At 46.4% G+C, this 23985-nt stretch overlaps 1 protein-coding gene across 1 annotated transcript in view; it reads left to right on the top strand.

Annotated features, from left to right (window-relative positions):
- The first annotated feature begins 16458 nt into the window (after window positions 1-16458).
- Window positions 16459-23985, top strand: part of CACHD1 (cache domain containing 1) — an 82443-nt gene continuing 74916 nt past the window's right edge. The window contains exon 1 of the mRNA XM_072343499.1: window positions 16459-16931. Coding sequence (XP_072199600.1) covers window positions 16728-16931 — 204 coding nt within the window. The 5' untranslated portion in view covers window positions 16459-16727. The remainder of the gene's footprint in view (window positions 16932-23985) is intronic.

The raw sequence follows: 23985 nt of genomic DNA on the forward strand, positions 1-23985 counted from the left end.
AATAAAGTCAATTCTACAGTAAAATAAAGCTACATTTTACAGTAAAAATATTTTTAATATAAAATAATAGCTTTCCTTCCTCACAGTGTTGAAGGTCCAACTGTTACAGCCCAGAGAGTCTGTGACTGAGGCTGACTTCAAAGGTTCCTATGTCTGAACTGAAATGTAAAATACAGCCAAAGAGCAAAAATAATGACAAATAAGCTGGAGGTTACCAATTTATTCACCATTAAGCTGACAGTTTCTCTTTAAATGAAGTGTTGTGGCTTGAATCATTTGGACCAAAGCAGTAATGAGGCACTAGCAAGGAGGTGTTTTGTGCTGGAGTCGCAGCAGCAGTGTGCTGTGTCCAGCTCTGGCTCAATTGGGGCGATGCCACCAACACCCCGGTGACACAAAGAGTTTTCATCCTGCATATGAATAGAGAAGAACTGGAACAGGGAAACCCTGCTGTGTTTCTGCCTCTTCTCAGAGAAGGGCTTCCCTGCAGAAGTCTGTGTTTTGTTTTGTTTTTTTACCAATAGAAGCTTGTTTTGTTTTGTTTTGTTTTCCCACACACTGGTATTGTCTGAGTTTAAATTTTATTCTTAGTGAAATCAGTTTAAGATGAGAGTAGAGGACAGGATTTCTGCAGGGCATGCAGAGGACAGGTGAGCTTCTGCACATGGCAGGGGGATATGGGCAGTGGTTAGGGCCAGGTGGGTTTTCAGCAGAGATGGAAGTGTCAAACGGTGTGAGTCTGAAGGGGATAGGCAAGTGAGCATCCATTTGGAAGCATGCAATAAGCTAATTGCAAGCATGACAGCAAAATCCAGAAGGAAAATTCTTGATCTTGAACCAAAAAAGTGTGGAGTTTGGAGCTGTAAATGTGGATTGACGATAGAAATAGAATAAATTAATAAAAGTCTGCTTGTTAGAAGAGCACTAAACAAGGTACTGGTATTTCGAGGAGAAAATATAAATTAGAGTGTGATACAGATTACCTGCCTCCAGCAGGGCTCAGCTGAGCTTGCACAGTCTCAGCTCTGGCATTTCCTTCAGTCTGAATGTTTATTTTTACAATCTCAGTACCTAGGATGTGTGTACGTGCACACGTGCACAGCCATGAAATATACATGCATTCACTAACCTATAGAGGACTTAGCATTTTTGTCGTGCTATTTGAAACACTCCTGGTAGGGGAGTGCACAAATCTGTCCATCTTTCCCCTGCTTTTTCCATTCCCACCAGCAGCTGCGACGCTGAGTAACAGCTGGGGGGGACCTACATGAGACCCCACTGGAGATTTAGGAGCTCAGCCCCAGGGGTTGGGTTAGAAACCCACACAGTGTCTGTGTGACCTTCTCCTTTGCTTTGCTGGGCCTGGCAGATCTCAGCAGTTCCTGTGTGTTACTGATAAACATTGGAGCTGTACAAAGAGGGCTAAGAAGGTTTTTTTTTTAGTATCTAATATTAATCCCTCTCACCGTGAATTAGTGAGTTTTATGCTAGTTGAATATTCTCAGTGGAAGTGGAAACTAATTGGTAATTGCCTCCTGTGAAGTAACCTACATGGATTGCCACAGCCTTTTGTCTGTCTTCATCTTTCTGTACTAAGCCAAGTCATCATTTCCCAGCCTTCCTCATACATCTTTAGAAAACCATTAGCATTTCCACTGCTCTTTTCCAACCCTCTTTCCCTCTGTCTGTTGTGTGGGCACAAAATAACCACATCTAGTCAGACATGTCATTCCTGCTAGTAGCTGGCAGACCAGGCTCTTCCATAAATACTGTAGCAGTGCTCTGCCTGTGCCTGGCTCAGGAGGAGGACTAATGAGCAGTTTATCTCTGCAAAGCTCCCTCTTCCTCTGCTGAGACACAGCCAGTTCTGGGCTCTTCATCTGGCATTTGCTTTTAGGTAAATCTTTGCATATCAGAAGCAGCCCAGCAGAGGGGGTGCAGATCTCCTTTTTGAAGAGGGCTAAGAGATGATTTGCATTGGAATGCATTAATTGCTTTTTATTCTTGCATCACCACAATTTCACTTTATAAAAAAATGCTGGGTCTGTAAACACAGCCAGATGGTTGCTATCACCCTCTGTCACACAGGTAAAGGTTGATTGAAATATTTGCTTTGCTGATGCTTGGAAACAGTCAGAGGACCCGAGGTCCCTCAGCAGTGTTTAATCAGTGCTTAATGGGGCGATATTCTCTTTGACCTCTGATAGTGCTGCTTGAGCAAGAATTGCAAAATTCAGCCTTTGGAGAACAGTGCAGGTTTTTATTACCTGTCAAAGCAGCACAATTTATAAAGCAGGCTGAGAGCTGAGAGGAGCCTGAGGGACAAAGAGAGATTTTGAGCTTTTCCCCAAGGCCGGGATGTAATTTCAAGTTCTGGATACATTTGTCCTAGGAAAATACTTGCAGCAGCAGAGCTCAGGTTCTCTACAGAAAACAAGGCACAGTTTCCATGGTCAGGTTTTCCAGGTGAATGCAGTGATCATGAACCTGGCAGAAGGTGTTAGTGTATTACCAAGGAAAATAGCCTCTGAATGGGAAACAAAAATGTTTGCTTCAGTCGTATCTGTTCCTACTAGAATGTCATGAAACATAAACAGATCTGGATTGTCTCTCAATAAACCAGTTTGTCAATGAGATGTAGCAATGCGGAGAGACTTGGGATCATCAGATAAAATATGTCTGGGCTTTGCTATGTTGACAGAGTTCCTTAGGTCCTTGAGAGGCTTCCTGGTTAAGTGTGCAGGCTGCAAGTTAAAATAACAGTGGGATAAATGTGAACTTTGTCCATTCCTCTTAATGGAAAGCCAAGATAACAAGTGGCCTGAGCAGACAGGCTCTCAAGTTGGTGCTTTTGAAAAAGGCAAGCATGTGCTAAAATATGAAATGCTGCAGTCCTGTAGCATGAAATGAATGGCAAGAAACCTCCATGCGCTGCAGCTTGAGAGGCTCCTTGTTGTGGTGGGGATGCTTCTAACTTTTGGTCGTTGTGCTTTTTCATCTTGCAATGAATGCATAGCTCCACCTGTGCCCAGGCTCTCATTGTCACCTTTTGACTGAAGGATTTAGTAAGGACAGAAAGGAGGAGAGAGTGGAAAAGAGGAAATATCCTGTGACTAATCCCAAGGACACTCAACGAGACAAGAGATGCTCCAGCATCTGTGCCTCATGAAGCTCCAGATTTCTGTGGGTGCTGTGAGACAGAGTTAAACAGGCCAGCCCCACACCAGCACTGGAAGCATTCACTGCACTGATTTTGAAGCTACATTCCTCTGAACAGAGGTGATTTAAATAAACAACAACCTGTCCCACCTTTGGCATTGGACAAAAGGAGACTTGGAGTAAACTTAGTGGAGGTGGGGGAGGAAGCAGGCACTCAGGACAAGCCGGAATGTGAGGCCACCGCCCCATCCTGCCTGCCTCAGAGCCAGCAAGGAAACAGAGGCAATCTGTGGCATGCAGACTTCTCACCTGAGAGATGGAAACAAACTTCTGACTGTTTCTTCATAACAACTGCTCTTGATCCCCCCACATCCTTCTCATGTGTGAACTCGGAGCTCTGTTGTCCTCCATCTTGCACCAATTTCCCCAAACATTCTTAGATCTCCTGCAGACACACATTGACTTTCCCTGATGCAGACATGACAGCGTGTGTTGCGATGGTAGTCTGGATCCTCTTTGTGTTCAGCATAGAAAGTGGAGGTGTGTTTGCACAACATAGAATTGAACCGTAATTATAGAGCAGGGAATTGTGTCGGCTTCCATTGAGGTAGAACCACGAGCAGCAGCACTGGAGGTCTGGCAGCTGGGCCACAGCAGCAAGCACCAGAAAGAAAAGAAAACTGATAATCTATTTCCATTTTTAGCAACCTGCATTCACAGAAATTTCTCAGTGATCTCTATCAGTGAGCATCCAAAGTTGGGCAAGACTTTGGAGGAGCCAAGCCCAGACCTGAGCTACCACTGGTGTGGGCAGGAGTGACCCATAGTCTTCCTTGCCACACTGTGTTTGAATGTCCCCCATGGAAACAGCCATGAAAGTGTCCAGCACAAACACCTCTTCTTTCCTAGCACCATTTCAGCATTTTTTAATACAAAGATAATCTTTTCATGTCACCAAATGTGCATCCCTCACTAGCAAGTCCTGAAGGCTCGTGCACCACCCGTGCACCATGCACTGCAGAGGCACAGGGAGGGACTGAAATGCTCTAGGATTCAAATGGGTAATACTGAACAGGAGCTGGCAAGGCTAGCGAGTTCACCAAAACTTTTAAACAATTTAAAGTTTAGATTTCCAGTGCATTTGATACGTGTGGAATTTTTTGCTGATTATTTCTAATGATCCCTCCGTGGAATGGGAATGGCAGGTTTTCTGCCAGTTAGCAATAACACTGCATTTTTATGACATCTCTCATCCGTATTTTAAGAGCATTAGTGAACTGTGACACCACACCTGTCAGACAGGTAGATGAAGGGATAAAGCAGCAGCCAACTTCTCCAGGCTCTGGAATGTGGTGCAGTGGTTCAAGGAGGGAGGGGAAGGAGTGTTCTGGGTGCACTGAGGAGTGTAAATCCCTGTGGAAGGAGCTGATCAGGGCAGCACTCCATAACCCATGCTGAGACTTCTTCCAAACTAATGAGTCAAGCTTGCTTTGAAAGGAAACTTCTTGAAGAAGGTGCCCCAGCTTACAAAATCCTAATCAAACACTCCAGTCTGAAGTACAGAACACTGAACACAGAAAAATAAATAGGGAAATAACTGCCATAGTCATCACCCATAAACTACCCAAACTATCACAACAGTTGCTCTGCCCCGGCACTTGGTTTCTCTCTGCACACATGAGTAGATTCTGCTTCCCCAAAGGACCCTGACTGCCCCAAGCAGCCTGCAGCAGTTTTGTGCTGCAGATGTGATGTTTCATGGTGGGGTAGCCTTTTTTATCTGTTCCACTGTTTACTGTTAGGATCACAGAAATGCAGGAAAGAAGGCTCAGGAGGGACTTCTCCACCAGGCAACACATCTTCCAACTGCTTTTCTCAGTGAAGCATGAGACTTGCTTCCCACTGTTCTTCCCTTTGGGCAGCTGTTCCAAAAATGTCATGTCTTGGTATCTAGAGATAGTCCAACCTCCTATCTAAGCATGCTTGATTGATTTTTATTTGTGTGTTCTTCAGGCTAGCATTGTTCCTGAACACAAACAGCCCTTCTCCCCTGCTCTTGCTCTCTGCCTCTAGTGTCACCTTCCTGATGTTCTTTCTAGTTTTATCTGTTGGCCTCATGCAAGTTACAGCTGAATATTTTCAGTGCACCTACAATACCTGATGATATCTTGGAAACTTGCTCCCTTGGTTCAGCAGTCCCACACCTCCGTCCCTGGATTCTTTTTGCTCCCCAAAACCTTTTCCTTTCCATCGTTTGCCACCTGGGGGAACTGGTCAGGGTGAAAGTCACTTTTTTCTCAGGGGTGGAGAGCAGTTGGGACGGGTACACTGGTTTCACCATCACATCTTGGGCAGCAAAGGTTTGCAGTGGCCAGCATGAGGCTTTTCTGCGAGCTTAATGCGCACCAGTATTTGAGGTCATTTCTTTATTTGCTCCAGATGGGCTGTAATAGTTTCCTATCTTCCTTCTTGCATCTTTTTATCTTTTATTTCAAACCAAACAATTTCTGCACTTCTTGCCAAGCTGTATATTGTATCACATTCTTGCTTTCTTCAGACACAATATCCTCCTTGACCCATATTGGCAGGTTTCCACCTGTACTGTTGTGTCTATTCCTTCTACAAACTCTTATTTCAGCATACAAAGCAAAAGCAGATGGGACACGATATCCCTTGTCTGCCATGCTGGTTACACACCATATCTCCCGAGGCATGAGGAGGACTGGGTCCCATCCCCTGCAGCCTTCCGCAAGGGTTGGACTGAGACCACCACATGCTCTGCAGCACTCACTTTGGTGCATACTTCTGTTAAGCATCTCTGAAATGACTCATCTGTTTGCATGTACACCCAGCCTATCTTTCAGGTTGACTCCTGCAGTTGTCTACTGCCAGAAGTTTTACATTTCTAAATAGTTTCTGCTTAGCAAGTCAAGGCAGTGTTTGAGTGTGCAGATATTCTCCTGCAGACGTACACAGACACACTTCACTGGTTGCTTTTATTATTTGTTCCGTTTTGTCATTTTTGTGCTGTGGTGTCTAGAAAAAAAAAGTGAAGAATCTTTAGAGTACTTATACACTTTTCTTCAGTGTTACCAGTATAATCTCTGATTGTCATTTGAGGTAAAGCTTAAGATGGCCTGTATATAGAAATACATGAAACTCCTACTGGTGAAGATACAAATCTGAGGTGTGGATGGTGCTGTCCTGTTGTCATTTCTCAGCACCCATAAGCACAAGGTGATTGTCCCTTGAAGCCATGCTCACTAGTGGTCACTGCATTCCATAGATGATGCTGAATTTGCTTCCAGAACATCTGTTTTCTGTTATTTTTTCAAGCTATTTCACATGGATAATTCAAAAGAAAAACGGAAAGAGGGTAAATGATTATAACAAGTTGAAACTGATGAGACTAATAATTCAAGACTAATTAAAATATAATTCTGGAGTATTTCACTATAATTTCTGAGTAGGTGCAAAGATGCTTTTGAGATGTTAATCTGGCCTGCAGGTCTGCCAGGGTTTTTTTGTGAGATTAACGATGAGCTAATGAAAGATCATGGTTTGACTCAGTGCGTGTGAATATTAATGAGTTTACACCAGTAGAACTTGGATAATTTCAGGTAAATTTGAAAGCACTGTAGCATGCCCTTAATACAGAGCTAGTTACAGTAGCTGAAGGTGTATTTTAACTCTTCTTTTTATTTTTTTTTCTTCTTTTTTTTTTGTATGTTTAAAATATATTTACTTTGCATAAGCTAAAACCTTCTATCATTGCAGCAGCTTTTTAACCTGGGATAATTGAGATCAGTAGGTAGGCAAGAGGAATATTTTTATGTTGCAATCTAAGCGGATTTGAGTTGATGTTCTATTATGGCACATACCTTTCCAGTTATAGAAATGCAGTTTAAATTGGCCTAATTGTTAAATAATACATAAGGGAAGTGAAAGAATTAGTGAATCTGTGGAGTCAGACCTAAACAGGTGCACTCCAAAGGATAGACTGCTATTTGTAGGCTTGCTCTGATGTATCTGATGCTGTTGTATCCATGGCCCCATCTTAATTTGTCATTCACGCTGGAAAGCAACTAAAGGGTCTGCTGGGAGATCTTTTCATTGCTGTTGTTATAAAGGGCCATTTTCTTTGCAAGCCATTTGTCTCTGCCTTGTTTATAACAGCAGGAGGTATGGCTGCACATGTCTATCATATTTTAAATGAGCACTGGTGATAAGATGATCAAAAGAATGCAGGCTCCTGCAACCACTTGAGTCCAGCAGGCTGTATATATCCACTATGACGAATGGATTAGTCTAATTTTCTCTCATTTTAAATATACAGTCATTTCCAAGAAGACTGTTGGGTACAAACATGTTCTGAAGAATATATACAGGATTTGTTGGGTGAATAATTAACCAACAAGGGTGGCAGGAGCATCTTATAAATGATTAAATTCCTCTGCCTTTGATGAATTACTAGCAATTAATTTTCAAGTGATTTCATGGAAAGCCCCAACAATTTTCACAATGCAGTAACAGTAATTTCCCATTATTTTATTAGTGGGTAGAGTTAGGCATATGGAAAATGCTCATTCTATAACATTCTGTAACACACTAAAGCAATTGCATCTAGTAGATATTTCCTTTTGGTTATGGCAGAGATCACCTCCACTGATGTCTGGAGAATGCTGCCCTATCTAGCATTCCTCATATGCTCATATTATGAAATAACCTGCTGTTTGAGGCGGGGATTGTGACCAACTCATGACTGTTCTGGAGCTCATTGTTGCCATAATGTAGCACAGCATCCATGGCTGCAGTGCTCCAGAATTGAACCATCTGGACAGCAAACAACAGTCTTGCCTCTTGCATTAAAGGTGATGGCTCTGCTGATTTCAGGCCGCCTGAATATCTGTATATGTAAACATGTAGATTCCCTTCCAGGAAGGTTATCAGTGCCTATACTCTATGGCAAAAAATCACTGCAGTATTTCCTGTGGAGCTGTGATCTATTTAGACTGTAGCTATCATTACATCACATTTCTTTCAGTGTACTGCTGCTGAATGAAGACATGAAAAATAGACAAGTTTGGTGACATATTAACAAGGGATTCATTACAGATGTTATCATTTCTCCTTTAAAAAAGAAGGTATATTTAATTTTTTTCCAGTCTTTCTTTAATGGTGTTAGGGCCTACAAATACCTCCATAGTGACCATGGTGTCTTGACTGTGTTCTTTCTAAGCCTGACAGCACAGGGAGAAATTATAAGCAAAGTCAAGCTATGATTACATTATTTATTACATTCACTGTCACTGGCCAATCTACTAAATGAACCTTTTAAAATGTTACTATCATTCTTGCCTGCCCTCTGACTCTGTTTTCCTCTTCTCCCATGAGGAGGACTGCAAATAATGCTCTCTGACGTTTAAATGCACTCACCCAAAAGAGGCATTTCAGATGTGTTAGGTTCAGCCTTCATGATAAAGGGCATGAATAACCGGAAAATAAAGGTCTATTGCCTTGCCACATTTCAGCTGTTCATTAACTGGTGGAGCTGAAATCTGTGATAAGAATCAGGAGGCAGAGCCCAACTGATAAGTATTCTAATCCTGTTGATGGAAGAAGAAAAAGGAAGCCAGCTGGGATTTTTCACTCTTTGTTTCTTTAATTAAGTCTAGACTGTAAGTGTTGTGCGGTGTGGAAATATCTGGAAATATTTATCGAGTTGCATTCTGATTATTACGTCAAAACTCAAAGTAAAAGAATGAGAAGAGAAGGGGGTTAGGAAAGAAATGTTTGTTAAATGGTCCTTGTTTCTTAATGGAACATCTCTGAGCTTCAAAGGCAGAAATGTTCTTTCTTCCCAGTCTGTACAAATACATTTTAACCAGCACTTCTGATTCCCATGAGACGTGAATTTCACATCACCAGTGCCAGAGAAGTGACTTGAATGAGGTGACTTCGTGTCTTGCCCTCTCGGCCTTCCATTTAAATAATAGAATACCCAGTTCAGTCTTCAGCAAATTTTGTGTGTTGGGACAATAAAGCAAGTATACAATTTTATAATCTTTAGTGACACAATTTAGTCTGAAGTTTTAGTTTTAACAGAACCTGCACTATTCACTATACTCCTATATACTGCCTGCTAAAGGACTGTCTTTAATAGGATAACTCGGGCTTCAAGTGTATCTTATGTGTGTCTGACTTGATGCTAGAGCAGAATTTCAGACGAATATTGATGTGCTTTAAATATAGTAAAACAGAGGCAGGGCAGGAGCTTTGTGTAGACTCTTGCTGTAACAAAGAACCAACATAGGCATGGACAAAGAGTGAGCCAAAAAAACCTGTGGAGGCAAGGAGTAACACATGACGTTAGTCAGGTATGCAGATATCACTCATCTTCCTGCTTCCTCAGTAGCTACAGTACTGAAAACAACATCTAAAAACAAGTCAAATTTTGGAGGAGTGTTTCTGTACATGCAATCCATCGTCAATGTTGGAGTGACATTTACTGCTTTTTCAACAAAAATCCTCCAACATTATTTTTCAGTTACTAGAATGTGCATTTCTGTTACTTCTGTTGGCCGTAATGAGTGGCCAGACTCCAAACCACTGGATACAGTGAGAACGTAACTGCTTACATGTGGTGTAATTTAGGCATTTACTTAGGCACACATTAGATATCTCTAAAAGTGTAATAAGAGAGAATTCCACTTACTGGGTGCCTAATTTCAGAGACTTAACCAACTCAAGGTGTTCCTGGGTCACAGCAGCAGTTGGCTGAGGACCCCACACAGCACAGCTGCGATGCACTAAGGAATGCCAGGTGTTGAGAAGCAATGGGAGGGCACGACTCTGGGCCAGAGGAGGGTGTCCATGAGTAGGAAAGAGCCCTAGATTCTGGCTTTCATTCTTAGGATTATATTTAAATCAGTAGGTGTTGAATGTAAAATCCAGAAGAAAAGAGCAAAGACCCATGGCTTGGAAGCCTTGCTGCTGAGGTAAACCTGTTGGCTGGGAGGGACACCAACCCCTGGGAGTGTGATGGCACTACAGAGATGGCTGTCAAGAGGCATGGTGACTGAGGCTCCACCCTGTTCTGTCTTCAGAAAGGGTTCCCCAGGATGGCTGAGAGATGGAAAGAGACCTGACCCTGCTGAAAGTACAACCCCAGATGGCAAACTGCCTGCATCCCTAGATCAGAAAGACTGCTGGCACCTTTTGGAGCTCACATTCTTCCGACATAGCTCTCCTTGTTCTTGTTTGCAGCCCTTCTCAATTTCTGTCCAGGTGCTGGAGTTGAGATTTAACTACATGGGAGCACTGGGGCCAACCCATTGGTGAAAGTAGGCCCCGCAGCACACCACCCTGACCTCAGCAGCATGCTTGGGCCTCAGCCTAGTTAGAGAATGCATTCCTGGAAACAAGAGCTTTGTCAGCCTGTGTGTGCTGCATCAAGCCTATGGGAGAGCAGAGCAGAAGCTGTTACTTCAACCTACAAGCTTTGCCTTATGCATGACTGGGCCCTAGGTGATGCTGACATTAATAGCAGTGCAACACTGTGTATAAAGTGCCTGCTCAGCTCACTGAGGTGGATTCAGCTCAGGAATCTCAAAGAATTCCCACCAGCTGAGGTGTATTCTGTTTCTCAGGGGATGGCAGAGAGGTGGACAGCTCTCATGTTCCCCCTGTCAGCATCACAAATCTTACCATCCACATCATCTCCCTGTGACAGTGTAGTCATCATTGCTGTGTTTGTGCTCGATCTCATGGCAAGGCATGGTCCTCCAGGCAAGAGAGGAGAGAGCTGCTCTTTGTCAGCAGGAGTTCAGCAGCTCGTGTAAAGTACACCACTACATTTTGCCTTTTTCAAATAATGGAAATGAGCTGATTTCAGTTTTGAGAATGGAGCCAAAGGAAAATGAATGGAAGAAGAAATATTTTGGTGCCGAGTTCCATGACATCAACATGAAGATAAAAGAAGAGATGCAGAAGGAAGATAAAGAGATTACAGTATCGGAATTATCACAAATATTGCCAGTAGCAGTGCCTGTTCCAAGGCTGCCTGCCATTTCTCAGCGATAAGATCCAAGTTTTCAGAGTTTTTTTTGTTTGTGTTGGAAAGCTCCGAGCTATTTTCTGCTGTAGAGTCCAAGATATTCATGCTGAAGGGTTCAGCCATTTCTACAAATGAGATTATAGAAAAATATAAACAAACTTGTCTCTTTGAAAAGTCTTGGTTTAAGTTAGGCCACGCTGGTAAGCAGCATGCCATCTAACCTTTGAAAACCCAGCCTGATGTAGCCCTCTTACAAGTCTCTGAAAAGCTACAGCTTGCATATTGACATTCCCTGACTTTGCAGAGGCCTGGCAGCTCAAAGGATGGAAGCAACTGTCCTTGATGTGGGACTCAGTGCAACCCAAGCAGTAACCACGGGGGTTGCAAAGCAGCTGGGCACATCCTTGTCCCCAGTGCCACACAGCATGTGTGACAGTGGCACTGGCTGGGCTGGTGGGCCCTACAGCCATGAACTGGTGGAATGAGAAGAACCACAGAAGAATGAAGAGATCACGAAACGTGAATTAGAAATTTACATCCTCTGTTTTACAGCATGGGCACATCCTTTCATCCTTGAGCATGAGAAACACATAATAGTTCACATGGCTGTGATTCAGGTGGGAAGCACTGATATTCAGAGAATTCCTTGAACGTGTTTCAAAAGCAGGCTGACTCTCATTCACAGTTTGTCAGGGTTGCCATCTGATGAACCACACCATTCCTTAATAGAGCTCCCTCCTGAACTGGGTGCCGTGCTGCTGAAAGAGCTCTTTGCATGTGTTATATAGGGACAGCATGTGTATGTATGCACAGACACATAGTGCGTATCTATATAGTAATACATATATCCTGACTGTTATGTGCTGGGATGTTTTATGTCCTGACTTCTGAAGATTTTTCACCATGTGTTATTTTTGAAGCATAAATTGAAGCATGAATGCATAAATATTATATATGCATATGTATATACATGCATACAGCTTCCATAGAAGAATTACTGATCTATTTCTCAGTGGTCTGGAGTTACTGGCCAGCTTAGGGGTATCTCTAGGCATGGAATAAAGGAAACAGATGCTGAAGACGTTTGGCTGCTAGAGTAAGGAGAGGTGCTCAGCCAGAGTCAGGCTGGATTCTATTAACCCCAGACTGCAGCTTTCCTGCACTGTCAGGTCATCGCTCTCTTTACATTGTGATAGATTATGTCTGTTATCTTTCCTGTATTGTGAATGCCTGTTGTAACATCATGCTCCTGCAGTGGTTTTGTCTGGGTGATATTCTGCTAGGAGAAACAAGTTGTGCTGAGCTGCCCTTGTGCCCACTCTTCCCAATGCAGGCTAAGAAAATGCCCATCTGGATGGCACCCATTTTCTCTCTCTAGGGCCCCCAGGAATAGCAAACTTCATGTCCCATCTATTGTCCTCCAGCTCCCATTCTGTCCCATCCCTTCACCTTGTTGTCTTCCTCTTGTGACAGGGATTTTCTTTCTTACATCAGTTCTTGGTTAGAATTAGTAGAAAAGCAGTTGACCTGACAGGAGACCACACTCAAATTGTGGTGACCTGGCTGTGCTGCTCACATCAGGCTTTTCCCATCCCAAGCTCTACAGCTGGGCACAATGCTTGCTTTGAAATCCCACACCACACACTCTGAAACTACATAACGTGATGGCTTTCATTAAAAATATTATCTGGTGGTGATGGTGTTATGGAAAGAACACTCTCACAGGCACACTTACAGATGAGGGAGGACTGCAGACATTTTTTCCATTTTCTTCACTGGTTGCAATCCATAGGGGAGTGATGGATTAGGTGGGCAGAAGCTGCACTGGGATAGAACTTGGAGTTTACAGCCTTATTGGCCCTGCCATGTGATAGATGTGAATATGAACATGTGTAAGGGCTGTGGGTACAAAGACAAGCTATACAAATGCTCTCCCTGTCAGAAATTAATGAAGGCTGTTCAAGTGACAGTTGTTTCCAATGTATAATACATGCAAAGATTTACTTTAGTCTTTGCTTTGAGGTTGGAAAGGAGAGCCACAAAGTGTTTCACAGTTCCTTGGGAGTACCCTGCTTCCTTTAAAGGGCTCACAGAGCACAGCTTGCAGGCTGAGCAGCCAGCAGAAGGCTGCAGAAGATCCAGTAGGATGCATGAGGCTACCAGACAAGCCTTCTGCCTGCTTCACCACTTTTGGAACGCATGTTGTATCGCTCGCAGGGGTGAAGTTCAGTATCATCAAGAAATGCCACTTTCAAGGAGATTCTCCAAAGATCAGACCATGCCTTTCCAACTCACAAAGCTCCTGAATTGCTCAGACAGGGCAGAGACTTGCCACAAGGTGAAGCAGATGCAGCAAGCTGAGGCTATTGCTTTTTCTCCACAGAGAATTTGGTGTTCATGTGGGTCTGTACCTGGATATGTAGTTAGGTTACAGTTTTGAAAGTATGAGTTTAGCATCAACAGAGGAACTTCAGAAGATACATCAAGAAAGTCATGATCACTACAGAGGGATATATGCAGTGAATTAACCTTGGCTCGGTGCTTTTTGCATCATGTGCTACAGAAACAGCTTTTCTTTGGTGCTGCCATGTGTACGAGCTCTTGTAGAGGCATCATGCAGTTCTGTCCCCCATGTTGGCACACACTGACCTGCTTGCACTGTGTCAGAAGGACTCTTACTCTCAGCATAAGTTCCTCTTCTTCCCATTCCCTGGCACTTACATCTCAGATTCAGTCTTTTTCCCTTGCTCTTTAGGTAAAGGACGTATTTCTAGCATGGCCTCATTTTTGCAAATCTGAATGGCTGAATTATTTATGCCCAAGTGCTGGTAGAGCAGCAGAGATTTGATCTCTTCTCCTGGCATTTGCATCTCTTCCTTCTCTTTTGGGTACACCGCAACACAACCACACCAACAGGGCCTTGTCTCTCTTCCTCAAGGCTCATCCCAAAGGAACAGCAGAAGGGTTTAATACACAGCTGTGTCACCATCCAAATACTTGAAGACCAGCCTGGTTGGAGAGAGCGCCCAGCCTCGGGTTGTTTGTGTGGGCAGCTCTTGGCTGACGTCCCGTGACTCCAACTATCACATCATCTGAATAGCAAAGGATTTTTTAGGCATCGCATTCCCTTTTTTTTCCCCCTGTGGTATTTTGGAGGGAGTCGTTTCCTATTTTTCCGCAAAACTCCAGATGTGTGGAAGCTGATCTTGAGGTGGCAGCGATGGTTCCAGGGGGAGGTGGGAGGCAGCACTGCAAGGCTGCATTACCAGCAGCCAGCTCTGCCTCCGGGGCTGCCAGGTGCATCATTGGGCTGTGTATGAAAGCCGTAATCCTGCCCCATCAGTTACCTGCTGTCAGCAGGATGCTGGCACTGTGGAAGCAGAAGGTACAGCTGCCTTCTTCATTTCCTGAGGTTAGTTTGTTGACAAGAAGCAAAAATGAATAAGATTACTTGTAGCACGAACATAGTGAGTTCACACGATTGGGAGCGTGAGTTTGGGTGCCTTGGGTGGATGGAGATTTGACAGTTCCAGCTGGTGCCTCCATGGGATAGTTTTTATATGACAAGGTTTACAGAGATGGATTTTTCTTTTCAAACATGCAGCTGGGGTCAGAAGTAACACGGGTAATGTAGCCAAGATGTTTGAAAACCACTTGGCTTTTAATTCAAAACCTTTGTGTCCTCCACTGGTGAATCTAATAAAAAAAAAAAAAATCATAAAATGTCATAAGAAAATGACTGGTGCTAAGAGCGAATTTGGCTCCCTTCAGTTTTTCTCTCTCTTGGGCCCAGGGAAAATACTCCAACAGAAGTCCAAGAGCCTCAGCGTTGTGGAAAGAAAATGCCTTGTCGTTCGTGTGACCAATGCTGCCTTAGCCATGGATATAAAAGGTACGGCAGCTTGGAGAGGTGTCGTTTGGTTCAGTCCTAAACCAGAAGAACTGCACAGGGTAAGTGAAAAAATGTGTTATTTTGGAGTTGTAAGTCACCTGAAAGAGCAAAAGCCAAGGATAAATAGAAAGGCATTTGTATATTCTGTTTATTTGCCCCAAGCACAAAAGCCTGGAGCACAAGTCCTATGGGCAGTGCCTGAGGGAATGGGGACTCTTCAGTCTGGAGCAGAGGATGCTCAGGGGAGGCCTCATCGCCCCCTACAACTCCTCCACAAAGGAGGTTGGGGTGAGGTGGGGGGTCGGCCTCTGCTCTTAGGGAACAGCAATAGGGTGGGAGGTGATGGCCTCACACTGTGCCTGGGGAGGGGCACGTTGGGTGTTAGGAGAAATTTCTTCTCCAATGAGTGGGTGTGCACCGGCACAGGATGCCCAGAGGGTGGTGGGGTCACCATCACAGGGGGTGCTCAGTGCTGTGTGGATGTGGCACTGAGGGACATTGGGGGGGGTGGGTTGGGGATCTTAGAGCTCTCCTCCAACCTAAATGGTTCTATGAATCTAATAATTCATATAAGCCTGGTGGCAGGGAGCCAGGGCCTGGGCGTTGCTGTGTTGAAGTGTCAGTGCGTGGGAAATGTGAGAAACAAACCATGAAAAGTGGCCAGAACTCCATTTCTAGACATTTTCTATCACGTGAAACAACAGGGATGCTGTACCAGTGGTGTTTTGTACACCAGGCACAGACTGTGCGCAGTATCTGGCAGCCACGATGGTCGCACAAGGCACAGAGATGTTTGGTCACCCAGCCGGGCTCCGGTGCTGATGGGTCATTAACCCGTGGGATGCACTGCTCCAGGATTCCGGTGCACTGCCGCCATGCTTACAAAAGATTCAGCTCCGGAGTGAGCCTCGAAGCCATCTCGTCGCTGCAGGTCAGACGTGATTTAAAGCTGCGCAGACCCTCGAGGCTTTGCCACGAGGCGCTCCTTAGCGAGGTGAGACCCGCAGGGCTGGCGCTTGGCCTCGGGGTGCTGGGGAGGGGCTGGGGAGGGGCGGAGAAGGGCAGCCTTTGGACGGGAGCACTCCGATTTTAAAAAAGCAAGGAAAATCAGAAGTAAATACAAACGCCCGTGAATTGTCCGCCTCGAAGAGCCGAGCGGAGCCGCGCTCGCTCTCCCAGCCCGGGCCGTGCCCAACTCAGCCCGATTCCGTTCCGCTCCGCGGGCTCCCCAGGCGGGCGGCAGCGGGGGGCGGCGGCCGAGGGGAGGGGACGGGAGAGGATGGGACGGGACGGGAGGAGGGGTCCGGCCGTGCGCTGCCCCCGCCCGCAGCGCGGCGGCTCCAGACGCCTCCCTCGTCTCTCCGTCTGCTTCTTCTCTCCGCACCGCGACTCCGCTCCCGGCCCCGCCGCTCCCGCTCCTCCTCCGCTCCGCACTTTGCGTCTCTCCGCCGCCGCTCTCAGTCTCCGCAGCCGGGCGCGGGGCGCAGCGCTCTCGGAGCCGCCGTCCCCCGCATGGCGGCCGTCCCGCGGCCCTAGCGAGCTCCGGTCGGGGCGGGAGCGGCGTTGCGGCGCGGAGCGGAGCCGGGGAAGCGGCGCTCTCGGCTCTCCCGTGGCGGCAGCATGGCGCGGGGCGGAGGGCGGCTGGAGGCCGCCGCTCGGGGCCGCCGCCCGCGGGGCCGGGGAGCGCTGGGCCTCCTGTGCCTGGCAGCGCTGTGCGGGCTGGGCGCCGCCGAGGCGGAGTTCTCCATCCTGGAGGAAGCGCAAGTTCTGGCCACGCAGATGAGGAAGCTCGCCACCGAGGAGCTGGGGGTCGTCACCATGCAGGTACGGCCCGGCCGCCTTTCCCCGCTCCCGCCCGCCTGGATCGCCCTGCGTCCTCCCTCCCTCCTTCCCGATCCCGGGTTTTGCCCTTCCTTCCTTCCTTTCTTTCTTCCTTCTCCCCCCATCTTTGCAAACTTTCCCTCCCTTTGTGCCGGCCCGGCGCTGTGTGCCGCCATCCCCCGGTGCCCGCGCGGCACAAAGAGCGCGGACCCCCCCCGGGCATCCCGCCCCGAGCCCCGCAGCGCAGGTGGGGACGGGGGAGGGCTCTGCGAAATGGGAGCCGGGGAAGGAACGGTCAGTGGCAAATGCGGCTTTAAAAGGCTCCGAGCCGAAAGGGCGATGAGCAGCGGGGGTCTCTACCCAAATGGCCTTTGATCTCCTCCGAACTGGCTCTGTTCTGTCACCTCGAGGCAGTAGCGTGTCGCGCTGTCCGGGGAGCGCCGTGTTGCCTCGTGTCCTCGATGGTGAGAAGACGCGAATGCGAGTGACTCCTCTCGCAAGGTGGATTATTGCTATGCCGAACGCAGGAAAGTCTCTTTCCCCTGTGCCGTGCATGCATATGTGTGTGTTTCCCCGTGGGAACGTAATGGTGGGGTCTCTACTTAGCTCAGATTAAGTCAGGGTAATTGTATCGCTGAATCTGCTTCGGGTGCATTCAGAAAACAAAACCCAGCCAACTGAACAAAGAAAATCACAACTCCCCGAACTTTATCGGGGTCGTGGCTGACACGTGTTGGATGGACAGGGCTCTGAGCACCTGATGGAGCTGTAGGTGTCCCTGTTTATTGCAGGGGGGAGTGGGACCACATTGCCTTTAAAGGTCCTTTCCAACTCAAACGATTCTGTGGTTCGCTGTCGTATCATTCAAGGCAACTTTGCAGACAAGCACAAGGTTACCTCCCTGCAGTACTCCAGTGAACCTTCCTCCTAGGGATGGTGCTGCTTGCAGCCATCTGGGTGCCAGTGCACAAGGATGCACGTAATGTAAAAGCACCATGTTTACCATCAGTTGGATTTTTAAAGCCCCAAAGTAATTGAATGTGGTGAGACCGGTAGTTAAACTCTGAAAACCCTTTTCATACTGAGCTCTATTTTTATATGCTTAATATTTTGGCTGCCTTAACTCCCATCAAACTAATGTGCAGCCTGTGCTTTGCTCTCCCCTGTAACATTATTACAGCTGTTTAAGATTAAAACCCAGTGAAAACGAACCTCCCCTGATTTTTGAAGCTTCTTTGCTGACCTCCTACAGTAGAACAAAAAATGTTATGACGTGTGTCACTGCAGATTGTGGTTCATACTTGATTTTAGGGCTGAAGTCACCCAAACCTGCCCAGACTGGTGCAGTTAGAACTCTCTCTGCCTGTGCAGAGCTGTGGTGAGCATGATGCCGTGGGACCATCACCTGGTGCAAGCAGTGCTCAGGGATAACGGTGCCATTTTGGGGAAATTGGGAGCATTTTTGTGCTTTAGTTGGTTATAAACCTAGTGGCATTGCCCTGCTTTTGAGGTGATGTCGTTAATAGGTCCAAAATCAGGAGGGACTGGTGGGAGCACAGAGGTGAAGGATGCCGGTGTCTGTGATGAGAGGGCAGGTGTGGGAGCCATCAAGAATTCAGAGACGGAATGAGTGTAGATGGTTTTGAGAGGTAGGAGGCAGGGGGCTGTGGGTTAACCTTTGTCATCTGGAGCTCGGTTTAGTTTGGTGAATTGTAGAGGAGGAAGTACCAGGACGGAGTGCTTCTCTTGTGCATCGCTTTCATGCTCTGGTCCTGCTCAGCTTGGCTCCCATCTTATGTCCCAGTGATGGGCAGGAGGTGGTGTCACCTTCCCTGAAGTGGGGTGGAACTGTAAGAGAGAGTTCTGAGGACGGGTGGGTCTGGGTTGGAGGTGGGGAGGAGGAGTCCAATGAGGGACAGAGCAGGTGGAAGTGATTGCTTACATAGAGGGAAGGTGAGGGGCTGGTTTGGGTGTGTTTGAGCTGTGCAGTCTGGAAACAGAGCGCTGGAGACAGAGCTTCTGTGAAGGAGCATGAGGTGGAGCTTCCAGAGCAGATGTTAGAGGAGTGAGTGGAGAAGGTAGGAGAAGAACCCCTGAATGTCTGAGCCTTAAATGCCTGTGCAGAGGGGCGGGATGTAATGGGTTTGGAACTGGGAGACAAACAATACATTGGGTTTCTGCTGGGGCAGCTGTCAGTGCTGCAAACAAGATTCATCTCGTCTGTGCAGCGTCTGCTTCCTGCAACACGTTCCTCTGCCAGTATTTCACATAGTTAGCACAACAGTAAGACGAGCTTCGTGTTTTTAAGCTAATCGCATTACTTGCCATTGCTGGGAGAAGTGAGGTGTGTGTTCGTCTGCGTTGTAACACAGGCTGAAGCTACAGGAGGAATGAGGATGAGATTCCTGATGCCAGCATTGCTCTGGCTGTTGTTTTTGGCACTCACATCACAGCTCTCTATTTATAGACTCTTGCATGAGCGCACCAATGCTGTATCTGACCATTGCTTTTAAGGAGTGCTTTCTTTTCTCGTACCTGCAAGTACTCCAAGTTCATATATAAACTTATTCCTTTCATGGTGCTGCATGGAGCAGCTAGGATAGTGTAACATGGGGGACAGCTTGGGGGTTGCATCACCAGCCAAGTGTACTGCACACAAGGTTTATACCCAGAGACAGCACCTGTGTGCCACTGCTACCTGCTGCAGCTCTTGGTGCTGTTCCCATCACTTAAACAGAATCCATCAATAGTTCTATTTTCTATGTTGCACCAATGAGTTGTTCCCACTCTGACAGTTCTGCAAAAACTGCAGTTAATGGCAGTGCTGTAGCTGAACATCACATACATTGTGGTACAAGTGGCGTGTGTGCATGTATGTGATCTGCTTGGGTTTCTCCCCAGAGTTTGTCAGCATCGCTCCCTAATTAACCAGAAGCAGCTTCACCACTTATTCCTCGAGTGCTGGAATGTGGGAGGAGAAACCTTTGCTGGGCTTGTGGGTGAATGAACCGACAGCAGTGCAGAAGAAATCTGCCATTTTGAACTGCAGCATTGTTGTTATAACTGCAGTCCTACACTCAAGAGATGAAGTCCAAGGGAGGAGTTCTTTTCTTTGCAGTGAGCTCACATACTGTTGTTTGCCCTCTGGCTTCCCCTGCAGAGGGAAAACATGCAGGGAAGCAGGGCTGGAAGCAACAGCAGGATGCAGGTACTGTGCAAGGTGACGGCAGCCCTGTGGTTGTCAGGAGTACATTTTAGTTTGGCAGCAGGATTTGCCCTTGGAAGATCATTTGCAGTTGCATCTCTGCTGGGGAGCAGCAGAACTGCCTTCTGTTATTCAGTAGGCTTGGTGTGAAATAGCCTCATGTCCTGGCTCACCGAGGACTGGAGCAGGGGAAGGGGGAGCTCAGGTGGCAGACTGTAATACATTCTCCTGGGCAGAGACATCACTCAGCAGTAATTAACAATTAAGTGGCACTTCATAGTGAAATTATAACAAAATTGATGGTTGTTGTGACCTCATCTAACAGTGGAATTTCCCTCAGCTCCGTTACCTGGCCAACCTCTGCCTGTCTTCCCAACACACTTAAAATTACAGAGAAGGTCACTGGTTCATGCAACCAAAGTTCTTTTCCTTATGAGGTGAAGGCAGAAAGAGAATAAGTAAAAGATTTTGTGAGCCTTTGGTTTGTTTTTGGTATGGTTGAACCCTCTGATAGGCACAGGGCGTGCAAGGTGAGAACGGTTGAGCTGTGCTTTTTGGATAGTGCTGGGCACGGTAACATCATCTCCACCCACAAAGTGGGGATGCGGTGCTTTTGGGGAGAGTTGAAAGGATTAGGCAGTGCTTTGAAGATGAAAAGCGCTGTTAAGTGCTTCTCTAACTTTCCAGCTACACTCTGATGTTTCTAGCCAGATAGCAGCAGAAGTTATAAGCCCAGAGGGCCTTCGATATTTTGAAGGCAGCTCTGCCACCTTCATCCTCTGCACCTCATGAAGGAAGCGGGGCTCTTTCCCACCGTGTGTTGGTTGGAGGAATTAAATGCATTTTGACTGTGAAAATAGCAGTTTGGTGCCCGTTTTTCCCCTCTTGTTTCCTCACTGTTTTATTATTTTTCTTTCAATGTTAATACTTGCTCAGATGGCGTAGCAGTGCGTCAGAGCCACAAGCAGTGCAGCACATGCTTCTCCAGGTTGGCTGGCAGACACGCCGTGTTTATTTTGCTCCTAACTTGTCCAGCCATGTGTTTTGCAAGATGAACAGATGGCACAGAACGCTGCCACACTGCTGAGATGTCCTGGAGCTCGGGGGGGAGGCTGGTGTGCCGCCTTCCTCTGGAAAAACCCGTGGAGATTTCTGGGTGATGGCAGGGAGTTACAGCCACAAGAGCCCATTTAATCACTTTGGGAGTGAACACTGGAAGAATAAGATGTATATTTTTCTAGTGGGATGCTCTTCTGGTGGGCGACAGTGGATTTACAGCCTCAAAGAGACAAATCCCATTTCAAGCTGCACTGCAGACCAGCTCAAGTAGCAGAACTTCAGTTCTTAGCCCTGAAATAGGAATTTTGCCTGCTTCTACTCTTCTCTCCATGAACATTTTGCACAGAAAACTGCTTCCTTTTGTTGTTATTTTCAGGTTGTTTCCAGCTTGTGGAACTGAAATGCTACAGGGAAAAAAAAAAAAAAAAAAAAAGAAAAGCTAAGGAAGGCTGACCAATGTTTGAGTAGAATTATTCTTATTTTTTATGTTTGGCAGTGGTGCTCGGTTTAGTAATAATTACAGAGCAGGAAGCAGTGGAGCAGAATCTCATCTGTTTGACGTGATGATGTCCTGGTCTGAATCCAGCTCTGGCAGACACTGTGAAAGCCCAAGACTGCAGCAGTTTTTCATCCTGTTCCACTCGGATTCCTTTTTTCCAGCATGAAACACTTCAGAAAGGCAGGGAGAGGTGCTGGTGGAAGGGCAGGAGAGCAGTCACACACGGGAGATGCAATTGGAATGTTTGATTCGGCTTTGAGCTGCTCCTTCAAAGCGCTGAGGCATCATCAGCGGTGTAAGCTGTGCTGCATTTGCTTTTGTGCATTGCAGGCTGACATTTCGCTTCAAACAGGGGGAGCGCAGCTGTCCTGTGCAGATAAAAGGTGCTGGATGTGGTGTGGCAAGGTGGGCTGGTAGATAATGAGCTGCTGCTGCTGCTGAGGGACCCTGTGTGGGGACAGGGCTCTCATTAGCATGAAGGCATCCAGGTAAGCCATGAAACACTGGGGCTCTCACAGCCGTGACAGGGCTGATAACGTGTGTTAAGATGGCAGGGAGGTCAATACAGCATGTGTTAGCCAAATTCTTTCTTTGCTTCATTCAGCAGAGGAGAGGTGGGTGCCTGGTAGTTGGTTGTATCGCAGCAGGAACTCCAGCGCTTACTATTTTCATCAGTTATCAATGAAGAGATTGAATAATAAAAACAACAAGATTGGAACCTTATCAGTTCTGCACACTCGTGTGGCAGTGTCCAGCTGAAGGGAGTGTCCCCCGTTCCCTATTTCCTTTGCCACTCCATAGCTGGAGCACCTGTGGCTGTGACATCCGGCTGCTGGGATGGCAGCCTGCTGTATATTGGGACTCATGGGAGCTCATAACAGCTGGGAGAACATCCTGGTGGTGATGGGTTTGTATGTAGTTGAGTAGGAAATTGATTGTTTCTGGGTTTTTCTTTTCTCTGAACATGGGTAATGGAAGTCAAACATTTAAGTAACTTATTTGATATGTTGGTTTTGTGTCTGTGTGTCAGAGATTCTAGCTAGTAGCTATACTACCCCTTCTTGTACAGTAAGATTAATGCAGAATAAACTGTGAGATTATGAACTACAGAGCACCATAAAAAGCAGAGTGTTCTGCTGTCAGCACTTCCCTGTAGCTTATTGTTGTCACATAACATGTGGTGTTAATGGACTCTGTAAGGATATCCTGGTGCTCTTTTTCCCATGGAAATCTGAATTTAATAATATTGATATTTATCCAGTGGCTGTTGATAAGATGTGACTTCTGTAGTACAAACTAGAGAATGTGCCAAGGTGTCGCTGGGATCCTGCATTATGTGAATTACCAGCCTGGTCCAGATTTCTATAAGGTACTATTCTGCCTCTGAATTTACAAAAGAAATCTGAGCTGATTTTGAAACAATGGTGTCACAAATCATTAATAGCCATTCCTGATGCCATAAAAGGTTATACCGGCACCGCTTTTATCAGCTGTGGGTAAGGTCTCTTTAGAGTCTCCCAAGTGATTTTGCAAAAGTCTATTTGCACATTTCCAATCGTCAGTAAAAACAAACTATTACATCTCCTTCTGCCAGCTTCTCAGCCAGAAGCAGCTGATAAAACCAACTTTTCACTGGTGTCATTTCCCTTTGAATGCACTGTTCTGCTCGGCTTTGACTGTGTGGTTCGAGGCTGCGGCCTCTCATTTGGCAGGGAGAAAAGCCACAATATGCTACTGAGAAAAGCAGTGATGTGACTCTGAGCGGTTCTGTGGGGCTGTCTGGTGAGCTCTGTCTGGTTTTGTCCCTTTTCTGCACATAATGCTGCAGTGCAGCGGGCATTTTTGGCTGTGCTAAGGATTGTTACAGGTGGGAATAAGGCTGGAGGAAAAAGGCTCTGAAGGAGACACACTTGGCAGTTCCTGTGAAGGTGTCTGCAGGTGGGACTCCTCAAGGAGAGGTGGCTGTGCACTTACTCTGGTATGGTTACCGGAGGGTTTCTCTGCCAGTTTTGTGCATTCTAGACCAAGAATGTGTCATAATTAATTAATTTTAGTATTTTTGAATGTTTTGGAAGCTGTCTCTGAGCCTTCAATCCCGTGTCAGACCCAGGAGCACTGAGCATCCTGAGAGAATGTGATGGAACCACACCAAAGGGGCCGGGTGCTTTCATCACCTCGCCGTCTCCAGTTCAGCTCCTGGTTCTCTTGCTTTCTGCAAAGGAACTATTAGAAATATTTCCTCTTGGGCTGTGCTTTCCCCTCAGCGGTAATACTGAGCACAGCAGAGGGAGGTG

Source organism: Excalfactoria chinensis, chromosome 8 (genome assembly GCF_039878825.1).
Source record: "Excalfactoria chinensis isolate bCotChi1 chromosome 8, bCotChi1.hap2, whole genome shotgun sequence".
NCBI classification, from domain to species: Eukaryota; Metazoa; Chordata; class Aves; order Galliformes; family Phasianidae; genus Excalfactoria; species Excalfactoria chinensis.